General features: G+C 34.4%; 1 protein-coding gene across 3 annotated transcripts in view; it reads left to right on the top strand.

The window, feature by feature from the left end:
- pld1b (phospholipase D1b) overlaps positions 1-14,962 on the top strand; it is a 31,079-nt gene that overhangs the window by 7,922 nt on the left and 8,195 nt on the right. For all 3 annotated transcript variants that reach the window (XM_082183384.1, XM_082183383.1, XM_082183385.1), the window contains exons 2-15: positions 3,032-3,208; positions 3,832-3,998; positions 4,533-4,675; positions 6,298-6,409; positions 6,487-6,552; positions 6,639-6,697; positions 6,807-6,899; positions 7,013-7,165; positions 7,263-7,412; positions 8,645-8,728; positions 9,947-10,028; positions 10,226-10,336; positions 11,518-11,706; positions 12,089-12,305. In XM_082183384.1, the coding sequence (XP_082039510.1) occupies positions 3,064-3,208; positions 3,832-3,998; positions 4,533-4,675; positions 6,298-6,409; positions 6,487-6,552; positions 6,639-6,697; positions 6,807-6,899; positions 7,013-7,165; positions 7,263-7,412; positions 8,645-8,728; positions 9,947-10,028; positions 10,226-10,336; positions 11,518-11,706; positions 12,089-12,305 (1,771 nt within the window). In that variant the 5' untranslated portion in view covers positions 3,032-3,063. The remainder of the gene's footprint in view (positions 1-3,031; positions 3,209-3,831; positions 3,999-4,532; positions 4,676-6,297; positions 6,410-6,486; positions 6,553-6,638; positions 6,698-6,806; positions 6,900-7,012; positions 7,166-7,262; positions 7,413-8,644; positions 8,729-9,946; positions 10,029-10,225; positions 10,337-11,517; positions 11,707-12,088; positions 12,306-14,962) is intronic.

The raw sequence follows: 14,962 nt of genomic DNA, 5'->3' as shown, positions 1-14,962 counted from the left end.
CACTTTTAGTACACAAATTCTGAAAGACTATTGACATTGAAGAGTATATCCACATCTAATATTTTTCCAGTGCACCATTTAGTTGTGCAATATATCAGCCAGTATTATAGTTTAGATTGGTTGATGCTAGATATATACAGTATAGGTAGATATTGGATTTTTTAGTGCATGCTCAAATCCCCTATTTTTACATGTAGATTATCTTTGCCATCATCTAACGCTTAAGTTATGTAAAAAATAAATAATTTACTGACATTGTTAAATGTAATCTGTATCAAATCTCTAAATGACTATCCATTTGTACATTATAATGTTGTGATGCCTAAATTCACTTGGAATTATTTAAAACCCTCTGGTGTTCTTCGGACCAAATGGTCCCAAAATGTTTAAATAAAAAAATGTATAAAATCATAGCTTTATCGGAATGGTCTGAAATTTGGTGACTTTGTTGGTACTTGGTATATGAACACCCAAAAAAATTGGCGACAGGATTTGAATAGTCTAAGTGGTTGTAAAAAAAATAGTCACACTCAAGGTCTTCGGGACCAAATGGTCCGCCATAGGAAATGAATGGGAAATTGGCAAAAATGTGAAAATACAGAGTTTTTTTGTGCGTACAATCTACAAATCAGCCACGATCCAGAAAAAAAGCACACAACAGTGAAGGGGTGAATCTATAAAACATCAAGAGTGCAAAACAGACACATCCACACACACACACACACACACACAAACACACTTTTATACACATACACACTAATAAATTCAGATTACAAAAATCTGTTTTGAATTTTTAAAAATCACAGCTTCATCGGAATGTTACGAAATTTGGTGACTTTTATGGTATTAGGTATGTGAACACACCAAAAATACAGCTTTAAACATTTTTTTTTTTTTTTTATATAAAAAAATTATATTGTATTCAATGGGAAAAAATGGGTCATAATTATTGCAGAAATATTAATTATAAATCATAAAATTATCTCAAAACACCAAAAAAGAAAAGAAAAAATATTATAAAAAACAAGTAAAAAAAAAAAAAAAATGATTTTTTTTAATAAATATTATTCCCACCCTCCCGGACCATTTGGTCCCGAAGGTCTTGAGTGTGACTCTGAAATGAAGGACACCAGAGGGTTAAAATAGATAGATTTTTCTTAAAATCAATATTTTTAGAAATATTAGGTATTATAAAGGTATTTCATTGTTCATTTATTTAGAAAGATTAGTTTAGAATTTTTTTTTGCCAACCATTTATTGGTAATCTAGTACAACATGAAAATAATGATCAGCTTATCGTACAGCCAGAATTTGACTATCAGTGCAGTGCATCTCTTGTTGCTAGGGTGTTGTAGATAGAAGGCATAGTGGACGCATATCAATTTTCCCAAAATAATTGTATTATTTTTCTCAGAGAGAAATATCACAGTGTGTGACTAGAGACTGTTTGTGTCTCGATACTTGAACCCAGGTTGATTTGAGACTGCAGTACAATATTATGTTCTTTAAAACTTCTCTTCAAGAGCCTTTGCATCAGCGAATCATCTTAGAGGAAGTAAGAGCAGATTTATTTTAGTCCTCCTGTTGTGGTTACGAAAATCCACTTTTTCGTAATGACACTTTAGGTCAGCTAACAGCTCATTCAACAGAGAAGTGTCTGAACTATTACTGAAGATGTGATGATTGTAATGGGCTTTGATGGATTCAGGTTACATCCATGGAAACAAGAGTTATGCTTTAAGAGATCTTCACTCCGAGAGTGTTTATTCTAAGATTTCATTATAGACAAGAAACATTCACTTGGACGCCACAGACCCACTCACATACACAGTATGCCTCGTCTAGAGTGGATTAAAGTGTTATCATAATGTCATGAATTCTGAGGTCTAGATTAGACTAAAGGTTTAAAAGTGATTAATCATCCTCTTCATTTTGTTCTGTGTGGTCACTGATATGAAGAGTCATAGTACCGATGTTTTCATTATGACATGCCATTTCCTAGAAAGACAAATGGAAAAATTGTTACCACACTATTGTGATGAATTTTGTAATTTCTTAAACCTGAAATGAGGATATGAAAAAGGAAGATAGGTTTGATATTATTATAAAAGAGAATTAAAAAAGGACTATGTCTAAAAAATACACTGCCGTTCAGAAGTTTGGGATCAGTAAGTTTTTTTTTTTTTTTTTATGTTTTTGAAAGTCTTTTATGCTCACCATGGCTGCATTTATTTGATCATAAATACAGTAAAAAAAACGTAATATTATCAAATATATTTTAAAATAACTATATATTATATAAAATCTATATAATGAATAGAAAGTTTAAAAGAACAGCATTTATTTGAAATAGAAATCTTTTGTAACAATGTGTCTTCACTGTCACTTTTGATCAATTTAATGCAACCTTGACGAATACAAGTATTAATATCTTTAAAGAAAATCTTTCTAACCCCAAACTATAACTTCTAACCTACCACTAAAATGCCTTTTCAGTGGTTTTAAACAGACTCTACGTTATCTTCAAATTCAGAAACTCTGATTTGTGTGTTTCACTGGACAGTGCAAAGGTGAGGTTTGTTGTGATATTAATGAATTGCATTGGTGTGTCTGGACAAAAGAGGGATTTTTGGTTTTGTATGTGATGTCTTTATGCTTCCCGAACCTATTTGTGAGCAATTAGGAGGAAAGAGGAACAGGAAGGAGGTTGCAGACTGTTGTCTGTTGTTTAGTTGAATTTAGTTCTCAACTTTATACACTCACCGTGACTTGTCTCCTGTTTCAGTGCTGAATGAGTTTCTCTAATCTCATTCCTCCTCCTCCTCCTCCCCCAAACACAAGTCAAACCACACACACATGCTCACACACTCGTTTGTTTGACATTCCCTAATTTGTGGATACAGTGTTTGAACAAGATGAATATCATTTCTCATTCCATTCAATAAATGTTTTATGGCTTTTTTTGTCAGGAGCAAACCGTTTTAACACTTCCTCATTTCCCATGCTAAAAAAAGTGTTGTGTGTCTTAAAGGAGCGCCCTGGCCAGCAGGCCGATTGTTAGCCATGCTGCGACAGCAAGAACCCACGGTTAGCACCCTGCATCTGGTGGCCAATGATATGACCGATATCATGGAGAACTTGGACACACGAGAACTTGACATTGGCGATGGGGAAGAGGAGTTTGATGGCCGGGATCCCAATAGTACAGGTAAAAGAAACAAAGAACCACATAAAATCACAAACATAATCCCAACAGAGGAGAAAAACAAGTTATATGAAGATAATATTCATATACACTACCATTTGGGGGCCAGCAAGATTTTTTTATTTAAGAACTTAATGTATTTATTCAGCAACTATGCATTAAATTGATCGAAACTGACATTAAATACTTTAACAATAATCTATAAAAATGTATATTTCAAATCAATTCTATACTTTTGAACTTTTTATTCATCAAGGAATCCTGAAAATCATGGCATCCACAAAAAAAATTGTTTCACCATTGATAATACTAAGAAATGTTTCTTGAGCACCAAATATCAGAATGATTTCTGATCATGTGACACTGAAAGCTGATGTAATGGTTGCTGAAAATTCAACTTTGCCTTCACAGGAATAAATTACATTCGAAAATATATTAAGATAGAAAATGGTTATTTTAAATTGTAAATATATTTCACAATATTTCTGTTTTTACTGTACTTTTGATCAAATAAATGCAGCCTTGGTGAGAAGAAGATACTTATTTCAAAAACACTTTCTTACTGACCACAACTTTTGAACAGTAGTGTGTCTGTCATATATTAATTAGAATTATTTTGTCCACAGAAAACCGCATCCCCTTCTCAGCTGTGTATAAAACAACAGGCTTTAAAGAGACCGGGGCACGCGTGTTTCTTACCGCGCTTCCCATCACCGCCAAAATCCTGGAGGTGGAACGCTTCACTTCTGCCCAGGATCGCTTCAACCTCACGTCCCAGAGAAGTGTCTCTAAGGTGAGATCTCCCACTCCTGTTCCCTTTCATGAAGTGTTAGTATGTGGGCTGACGGGGTATATTTGTTTCCCGGGAGATTTAGAGGTTGCCAGAGCAATTTACATGTTGCCCTGGAGATTTGGACACCATATCCGAAAATACTTAGCACATGCAAAATAATTTTTCAGAAAAATAATGACAAACACTCATCACTCATGTTTTGGAAATAGTTTGTTAAAGGTTTAAATAGCTACAGTATTCCTTTTAAGATTTCAGCTACAGTAATTATGTGCTCTCCATCATGACGTTTCAAACCCAAATGTTTTTACACAAAAATGAAGCATTTTGAAGAAAGCTCCTTCCATACAATGACCATGAAGATCGTATCTTTCAAGGACCAAAAAGACACCATAAAAGCACCATCAAAGTGGTCCATACGACTTATGCACTATGTTCCAAAAAGCGTTTAGGTTTGGAACGACATGACAGTGAGTAAATGTTGACAGAAGTTTCATTTTTGGGGGAACTATCCCTGATGGCTGGTCTTGTATCCAGGCGCTTCCGGCATTGTTTAAGATCGAGATGAGGCACGGAAACTTCACCTGGTTGGTAAAGAGGAAGGAGAAACACTTTATGGAGCTTCACAGGGAACTCCGTGCCTACAAGACCTTCCTCAGAATTCCATTGCCCACCCGCAGGTGACCCGATCATAAATTGTATTATAATTATATAAATGATTTATTTATAATTATTTGTAATGTTTATATGAATATATTAATAATTACATTTAATTAATTTGATTATATGTTATATTTGAAAATAATATATTTATATTTTTTATATACTATATAATATAATATTATTTTATATAAACATTACTGTTCAATGCTTGGAGTCAAAAGTACAGTAAAAATAGTAAAATTGTAAAATATTATTACAACTTGTAAAATGTAATTTATTCCTGTGATGCAAAGCTGAATTTTCAGCATCATTACTCCAGTCTTCAGTGTCACATGATCCATCAGAAATCATTCTAATATGCTGATTTGGTACTCAAGAAATGTAATGACATTTATAATAGTAAAGTAGAATGTACATTTCCTGAAGAAAATGACATTGTGACACATTTTCACAAAATGACATTACATTTAAATGTCAAAAACAGTTGTGCTGCTTAATATGTTTGTGGAAACCATGATGCAGTATTGTCAGGATTATTTGATGAATAGAAAGTAGAAGTCTTTTGTAGCAAAAATGTCTTTGATCAATTTAATGCATTCTTGCTGAATAAAATTATTCATTTCTTTCCAAAAAATCGTACTGACCCCAAACTTTTGAATGGTATTGTGTGTATATATAATCATGTTTTATTTCCCTAAACATAAATGTAAATATTACTCCAACAAAAGGATGTATCAGTAGCCCCTTTCACACATACAGTCTTTTCGGGTAAATTATTGGTAAATTACCATTTAGAGATCATGGGCCTGATTCACTAAACAGGGCAAATTAGCGTGAGAGCGCAATTCCAAAAAAGCGCAGATTACAAATTTCCGGAGATTCGCGTGATCTACTGACGAGTGACGACGTGCAAATTAAAGAACACAGAACCAGCCGGATCATTTCCATAATGACCAACGCAATCTAGCGTTGCAAATAGCACCTGGGTTAAGACATGCTTTTTTTGGGCATTAAATAAATGCATATGCTATAAGATCAGCCGCAAAAATAACTGTGTCCACGCCTTTTCAGTGCTAATTTTTCACTGTGTGTCTTTAGTAAATCCTGACAGGAGTTTTTTAATGCCAAAAGAGGGTTTGCGCCGGCGCAAGCTGTTAGTAAATCTGGCCCCATGTGTGAACAGGACCTTTTCAAAAATACCAGTAAATTGGTTCTGGCATTTTACTGATATGAGAAGTTGTAATATTACCAGTAAATTACCGGTATGATGCTGTGTGTGAACAAAGAATAAAGAGTACCGTTATGAGCATGCATGCGCTGATGTAAAAAATCTGCTTTGAGCCAATCATAAAGTTCTGACATAACAGAATTTACTGGTATTTTAGTGCTGATGTGTGAATGGTCTCTTACCGGTAAAAAGACATATCACCATTGCTTGTGTGAACAACATATTTGTGTATTTAGCTGTAAAGTCATTATGGTAATATACTGGGATTACTGTGCAAAAGGGACTAATGTCTCATCACGCCTATAGGCCAGCAATTGAGTCATGAACACTACTGGTCTACATGTTGACTTTATGCAGTGTGTTTGCCATCTTCTGGAAATCTTAAGATCTCTTCCTCTGTCTTTGAAATAGTCACACGGAGCGAAGGCACACTATAAACCGGAACCTTGAACGGCACATGCCAAGTCTACCCCGGGGAGGAGGCGAAGAACTGGCCAGGGAAGAGCAAGTCTCTAGTCGAAAAGTCAGTTTCCTGTTTCAGTGGCACACTGCTAACATATTCAGATGAGTTGTGTCTGAATATTGTGGTTTTCTTCACAGAGACAACTTGAAGACTACTTGAATAAGCTGCTTAAAATGCCAATGTATAGAAACTACCATGCAACAGTATGTATATATTTGGATTATGTATAATATTTCAGTAGGTATGATGTTTTTTACATGCATTAACAAATCTTTTTTTTCTTCCATAGATGGAATTTATTGATGTGAGTCAGCTGTCCTTCATTCATGATTTGGGACCAAAAGGCTTGTAAGAGCTCTTTGTTTATTAGCAAAAAATCTTTGAATTATTATTTATGAATATATTCTTGCATTTTTTTGTAATTGATCCTTGACATTTTGCGCTGTTTCCTTCCCAGGGAGGGTATGGTTCTCAAAAGGTCAGGGGGTCACCGTATTCCTGGACTGAACTGCTGTGGCCACAGCAAAATGTGCTACCGCTGGTCCAAACGGTCAGTGTAGCGTCTTTCATTCTCATCACAAAACAATCACCTTGATTAAAAATGAAGAAAAATTATTTTCATGGAAATGCCATCTTATAATGTCTTACTGTTGGTCTTTCCAGGTGGATGGTGGTGAAGGACTCCTCACTACTCCTCATGAAACCAGACACGGGTGCCATCTCATTCGTCCTGCTGATGGATAAGGCGTTCGGCATTAAAATGGACACTAAAGAAACTGAGACAAAGCACGGTGTCCGCATAGACAGTCTGTCCAGGTGTGTGAACTGAGGCTCACATGGTCATTAAGGCAAAATGCAGTTGACATGCACCATCAATATTTGATTAAATGAAAGCGCTTTCTGCTTTTTAAAGGACTCTGGTGCTGAAGTTCACAAGTTACCGTCACGCCCGCTGGTGGGGACAGGCAATTGATGAATTTGTGCGCAAGTATGGCAGCAATTTTCTTAAGGATCACCGATATGGTTCCTTTGCCAATGAACAGAAAAACATCCCATCTAAATGGTAATTATGGCTTTTTACATGCATCCGATGTCTGAAAAGATCATATCATAGATGCTTTTGACTTAGGCCAATAATCAACCACCTAGCAACACCCTGGCAACCTCCCCTCAAAGCCTTTTGCCCTGTGGCAACAACTTATAAACAGAAAGTTCAACTAGGCAAAGAAGTACTTTTAGCTTTAGTTTTATTATATATTATATTTCATTATTGATTATATTATTTATTGAAAGAAATAATAATTTGGGTTTACTAAGCAAACTAAACTAACTTTTAGCTTCAGTTTTATATTAAATTATATTAGCTATTATATTATATTACATTATAATATATTTTATTTACATTCATTCATTTAGCAGATATTATGTTAGTATTTATTTATTGAAAAATAATGTGATAAAAATAATAATTTGGGTTTACTAAGCAAACTAAAGCTAACTTTAGTTTAAATTACATTCACTATTGTACTGTATTATATTATATCAGTGATTTATTATATTAGTGATTATATTATTATTTATTTCTTGAATAAATAAAAAATATAATTTGGGTTTACTAAGCTAATTTTTAGCTTTAGTTTTTTATTAAATTATATTGGCTTATTATATTATATTGTACATTTATTAATTTAGATGATATTACATTATATATTTATTTATTAAAAAGAATATAATATTGTATTTTATTTTATTATATTAGTGATTTATATTATAATATTATTTATTTCTTTGATAAGTTGAGTTTAGAAATTAAAACTAAAGCTTTATTATATTAGTGATCATGTTATTATTTATTTCTCAACTTTTCTCACAATTTTCAGTTGATGTATTTCAAAACTATCCAAAAAATATCAATAATCAAACTAGCCGAAGCAGGTCTCATCTCTCAGGTTTTCTAGAACAGATAAACATGTGAAAGCTTTAGCCGTCTGCCGCTGTGTCTTCAGGTGAAGCCTGTTTAACAGGAGTAACTTGAGAGAATGAGAGGGAAAGTGTAACCATAGACTCCATCCTCTTTTGACCCTGTGGAGAAGCGAGATATCTAGGGCAGCAGCTTCACTGCTGGTCTGGGCAGATGATTTGTTGTTCATTGTTAAAGCATTAAGCCCTATTAGCATGCTTGTTCCCTGAATAATGAAAATTATGTAATTAAGTTTGAGAATCAGCGAGAGTGTGAGCTTGGGACTATCAGCCTTACCCATTGATTTGACTGATTGGGTGTGTTGTGTGTTTCAGGTATGTGAATGGGAAGCAGTACATGGAGGATGTGGCAAATGCACTGGAAGAGGCAGAGGAGGAGATCTTTATCACTGACTGGTGGTATGTTGAGATATAGCCCTTCCCATACGTTCCTCTTTCCTTTGGGTACTATTGATTCATTTTAGAAATAATGAACACACAGATCAGGTGAACTGCATTGGTTAATGTTTCCTCATAACAATAAAAATCAATAACCTTGCCCAGTTCTAAGAAGGCAGCAGGAAATGGAGTGCATTTCTTGGAGGGTTTTTTGTTTTTTTAGAGGGATATACTGGCTTTACTTTAGGATATCAATGTCCTAACCTTGCGTCAAACAACAAGTGCTTTATCTGTCCAAATAGAAAGGGAATGTACATGAAAAACTAGAACATTACACATATTTGATGTTTTTAATATGCATGTGAAGCACAATTTTAAACCAGTGAAATTTCATTAATAATGAGAATTATCATTTCAACATGCAGTGGTTATTGAAAAGTCATTGAAAAGTAAAAACATATTTTATCCTGACATTTTATGATATTATTCAATTTATGCTCAACAATGTTTTTTTTAATTGTTTAATTGTTTTGTTTTTTCTTAATTGTATTTAAATATTTATTATTGATTCTTTATTAATAAACTAAGTTATTGAATTTTATTTTTATTTATACATTTTTGTAGTGATTCATTTGATCCTATCCTTAAGAATTTTTTTGTACTTAATTTAATTTTACAAATCCTTGATTTTACAAATCCTTATCCAGTAATGATATTTGATTGCAAAAGTTATGTAAGTTTATTGCTCCAAAAGTGTGAGAACCTTGAAAATTGAAGTGACTATTACAATTTATTGTTGCTTGTCACGTTCTCAACAACTCAGATGGATGAGAGGTATTGCTTATTGCTTTGACCTGTCATAACAATAAGGTCATGAACTGTGAGAAAAGCCCAAAGGAAGGTAGTAGAAAAAAGAGAGGGAAAGAAAGATAGTTGTATACTTTGTGTGCACCCTCTCAGAGGGCACCTCCAGCTGGGAGCAATGGCCAAACAGATCCGTTACCTTCATCAGACAGATGCCTGGTGCTGTGTTACAGCATCACTCAGTCATCCTGCAAGTGTGAGATTCCAGTGTGTGTGTGTCTGCTTTTTTCACTGGCTTAATACATTTGAAATTGTCATCTGAAAAGTGACAGTGAGATGTGAGACTAGACGTTTATGCATATTTTATGTTACAAATGCTTCCCCTGCTCATGAGGTCAATGCTGTGTGTGTGTGTGTGTGTGTGTGTTAATGCAGGCTGAGCCCTGAGATCTTCCTCAAGAGGCCTGTCGTCGAGGGCAACCGCTGGCGACTCGATTCCATTTTGAAACGGCAAGCGGTGAGTTAATCCAACCCAACCCATAGCTGCAGTGAAACGCCATACATCCATCTGTGGCTTTACTGCGCCAGCAATAAAACCTTCCCATTCACTGTTCTCATGTAATCATTTACATTCCAGGGGGTTTTCTGGGTTATATATTAATTTTGACTGGTTGATTTGCTGTACTGACCATTAAGAACTGTTTGTTCTTGCAGCAAAAAGGTGTGCGGATATTTGTGATGTTGTACAAGGAGGTGGAACTGGCTCTCGGCATAAACAGCGAATACAGCAAACGAACACTTCTACAACTTCACCCCAATATCAAGGTCAGATAAAAAAAAAAAGTCAGTTCATTAATCGACTAGTGCTGTCAAATAGATTAATCGCATCTGACATAAAAGTTTGTGTGTGTGTATGTATATATGCGTGTATATATATATATATATATATATATATATATATATATATATATATATATATATATATATATATATATATGTGTGTATATATGTGTGTATATATGTATATATGTGTGTATATATATATATATATATATATATATATATATTATACACACACACACACACAAACTTTTATGTCAGATGTGATTAATCTATTTAATCTATTTAATATATGGAAGGAATGTGAATGCAAAAAAACAAACAATATTATGGACAATTCAAGCTTATTTAATATGTATGTGGAGCACAATTTTGAACCAGTGAAATGGGGATTCATTGTGAATGGGGATAATTGTCGCAAAGTGGATGAAAAATCTGGAATTTTAAAGTTGGGATTTCCAGGCATGGAAAAGTCATTGAAATTAATAATATCTTAAAAAGTAATGGGAAAATCATGGATAAAAATAGTTGTATTTCATATAAATTAGTTCCAATCGATGTTGTGGCTTTAGTGATCCTGAATAAGTTTGTGCCATTTAAATATGACTACAAAATAAATAAATGTAAAAAATTGTTTTGAAAGAATATTTCTGCCTGCTTGAAAGAAAAGTATCATAAAAGTAAAATACTGATTATGGTTCTGACAGGTCACTCAAACAAAGTTGATTCAACTATATATATTTAAAAAAAAGTTTTTTTTTTAATACCATTTTATTATAACAAATCTCTGTTGTGAATATGCATCTTAAATTAAACATTGTCATATGAACAAACCTAAAGTGACATAATATTATATCAGTTAGTAACAGCTCTGAATGATTCACAGATTGACTCGTTAAAAAGAACTGCATCAACCGAGTCATTTGTTCATGAATCAGAAATCCCGTTCATTATTGCACTCACACTCTTAACAATATGAAATCTGACAGCTGTATATGGACACAGAAAGTTTTCCTGACTGTCACCAATGGCAACATGATTAGTCACAAATTGTAGTTTTTGTCGCATTTGCATCCATTTTGCGATCTTTAACCCCTGCGCCGCGCCACACCAAAGAAACAAAGAGAAGGAAAGACTCGCCAATAACAAACTTATTTTCTTCTCAGGTAATGAGGCACCCTGACCACGTATCCTCTTCCGTGTACCTATGGGCGCATCATGAGAAGATTATAGTCATTGACCAATCGGTGGCATTCGTGGGAGGTATTGACTTGGCGTACGGACGCTGGGATGATCGGGAGCATCGGCTGACCGACATAGGAAGTGTCACCAGGACTCTTCCCGTGTCTGCAGAGGTTTGGAACTTATATTCTAATATTTTTATGACATAAAGTGTTGCTTTAGTATTATTTATTCACTAGTATAGTATTTATTCATATTTTGATTTTGTTGTGTTTTTGTCAATTTGATTAGTTTTTGCTTATTAAAATATATAGCTTTCATTTATTTTATTTTTATTATCATCAACTTAAAGTTGGCATGAAACAGAAGCTTCTATAGTGTTATCTTCCATATTGCGACGTACGTCCTAGTGAAACGACTTCTAGAGCATGACTTGATTTTGTCTGCTGGGAATTGATAAGATCATAGGAAGTTGGGCGTTGCTATCTAAATGGAGGCAGATCTGATATGGGGGATATACTTAAATTTAACTTGATGTCTTATTATTTGTCACAGAATGCCTCTGAAGCCTCTCCTGCTATGGCTGCTCCATCCAACGGGCCCAGTGCGGTGCACATTAACGGTAAAAGTTTACCTGTCGACACAATGGACCAGCCAAAACTAAAAGGACACGGGAAGACCAGGAAGACCCGTTTCAGCATCCGTAGGCACCTGCAGAAACACGGGCTGGCACCTACAGACAGCGTGAGCAGCGCCGAGAGCTCTGAAGAAAGTGAGTACGCCCCCGTCTCTGGAACGCTCGCGAATGCAGACTAGTGACACGTTACTGACCTCAACTCCCACATTCAGCTGTTATCACACTTCACAGCTGATTTTGTAATGCCTTTTGGCAGCGCTTTCATATGGCTGACCATCTTATGCAATGATTTACAGTATTTACCATAAGTGCTGATAAACATGAATCATTACGGGTTTAGTTGAGGCTTAAGACATTAAGATATTTGCCTGGTTTCACAAACTGGGTTTAGATTAAGCCAGGATTAGGCCTTAGTTCATTTAGGACATTTAAGTAGCTTTCATAAACGTGCCTTAAAACATTACTGATGTACTGTAAAACATTACATCTTGAGACAAAACAATGTCACTGACACATTTTAAGATATATCAGTGCAAGTTGCTTTCAGTTAAACAGCTCAAACATGCATTTTAGTCTGGGACTAGCTTAAGCCTTGTGTGTGAAACCTGGAGATTGAGGATTAGATGTGATATTAAAATGCGTTGTTGCAACAGCTTCCAACTAGATATACAGTACAGGCCAAAAGTTTGGACACATTACTATTTTTAATGTTTTTGAAAGAAGTTTCTTCTGCTCATCAAGCCTGCATTTATTTGATAAAAAATACAGATTTTTTTTTAATATTGTGATATATTATTACAATTTTAAATAATTGGTTTTCAATTTATTATACTTTAAATTATCATTTATTTCTGTGATGCAAAGCTGAATTTTCAGGATCATTACTCCAGTCTTCAGTGTCACATGTGACATCCAGTCTATCACATGATCCTCTGATTTATTATGAGTGTTGGAAACAGTTCTGCTGCCTAATATATTTGATGAATAAAAGGTTAAAAAGAACTGCATTTATTCAAAATAAAAAAATATTTTCTAATAATATAAATCTTCTTTACTATCACTTTTTATCAATTTAACACATCCTTGCTGAATAAAAGTATTGATTTTTTTCAAAAAAAGAAAGAAAAAAATTACTGACCCCAAATTACTGACCAGTAGTGTATATTGTTGTTTCAAAAGATTTCTATTTTTAAAACATTTGCTTCTTTTTTTATTTTTATTATTTATTTCTTTTTTTTTACTTTTTATTCATCAATAAAAGATCTATCCTAAAAAAGTATCACAGGTTATGAAAAAATATTAAGCAGCAGAACTGTTTCCAACTTTGATAATGGATCATCATATTAGAATGATTTCTAAAGGATCATGTGATAGACTGGAGTAATGATCCTGAAAATTCAGCTTTGCATCATAGAAATAAATTATAATTTAAAGTATAATATATTGAAAACCAATTATTTTAAATTGTAATAATATATCACAATATTACATTTTTTTTTCTGTATTTTTGATCAAATAAATGCAGGCTTGATGAGCAGAAGAAACTTCTTTCAAAAACATTAAAAATAGTAATGTTTCCAAACTTTTGGCCTGTACTGTACTTGTGCTCATGAATATTTTTGTCTACAATCTGTTATATGTTACAAAAACAGCCTTTTTCCACCTTAGAAACATTGCTAAGCTACGTAATATGCTATCAGTTTCTGATGCAGAAAAGTTAGTTCATGCATTCATGACCTCGAGACTGGATTACTGTAATGCTTTACTAGCTGGTTGTCCTGCATCCTCAATAAACAAGCTACAGTTAGTCCAAAATGCCGCCGCTAGAGTTCTTACTAGATCAAGAAAATATGATCATATAACACCGATTTTATCATCACTGCATTGGTTACCTATAAAGTTCCGTATTAATTATAAGGTATTGCTACTGACTTATAAAGCCCTAAACGGCTTAGCTCCAGTCTATTTAACGGATCTTTTATCACCCTATAATCCATCGCGCTCTTTAAGATCACTAAATTCAAGGCTTTTGGTCATACCTAGGATATCCAGAACCACCAAAGGAGGGAGAGCATTCTCACATTTGGCTCCAAAACTCTGGAATAGTCTTCCTGATACTGTTCGTTGCTCAGACTCGCTCTCCCAGTTTAAAACTAGATTAAAGTCGCATCTCTTCAGCCAGGCATTCATATAATCCTACAGTTCAAACTACAATCCGGCCTCTAGCTCATAAATGCCAGAGGAGAACTGGCCCCTGACTGAGCCTGGGTTCTCCCAAGGTTTTTTTTCTCCATTAGGTCACCTGATGGAGTTTTAGGACACCATTAGGTCACTTGATGAAGTTTTTCGGTTCCTTGCCACTGTTGCCTTTGGCTTGCTCAGTTGGGGATATTTTGGGGATATTTAATTTAATTTTATCAATCAATAAATTCCTCTTGAAACAAACTTTGTTGTATTATTTTAATTTAATACTGTGAAGCTGCTTTGATACAATCTGTATTGTGAAAAGCGCTATACAAATAAACTTGACTTGACTTGACTTGACAATCTATATTCGTGTTCATCTTCCACACCACACGTTTTAAAAGCGTTGTCCAGGTTGTAAAGATGCCTCCTTTTCTTTAGGTTATTCTAATAGTATTTGCAGCCACCAAAATTTGATCCCTCTTAAATGGATTGAGCTGAGGGTGTCCATGCCCTCCTGCCTGTGCCCAAGTGGTGAGTAAGAATCAGGCTTGGGTGAGACGTCTCGGGTGTGCACTCTATGAGAGGTTGTCCCTGATTCTGATCCC

The sequence above is a fragment of the Leuciscus leuciscus genome (genome assembly GCF_965113295.1).
Source record: "Leuciscus leuciscus genome assembly, chromosome: 11".
Lineage (NCBI taxonomy): Eukaryota > Metazoa > Chordata > Actinopteri > Cypriniformes > Leuciscidae > Leuciscus > Leuciscus leuciscus.
The sequence above is the reverse complement of the archived record's forward strand: the minus strand, read 5'-3'. Positions and strand labels throughout refer to the sequence as shown.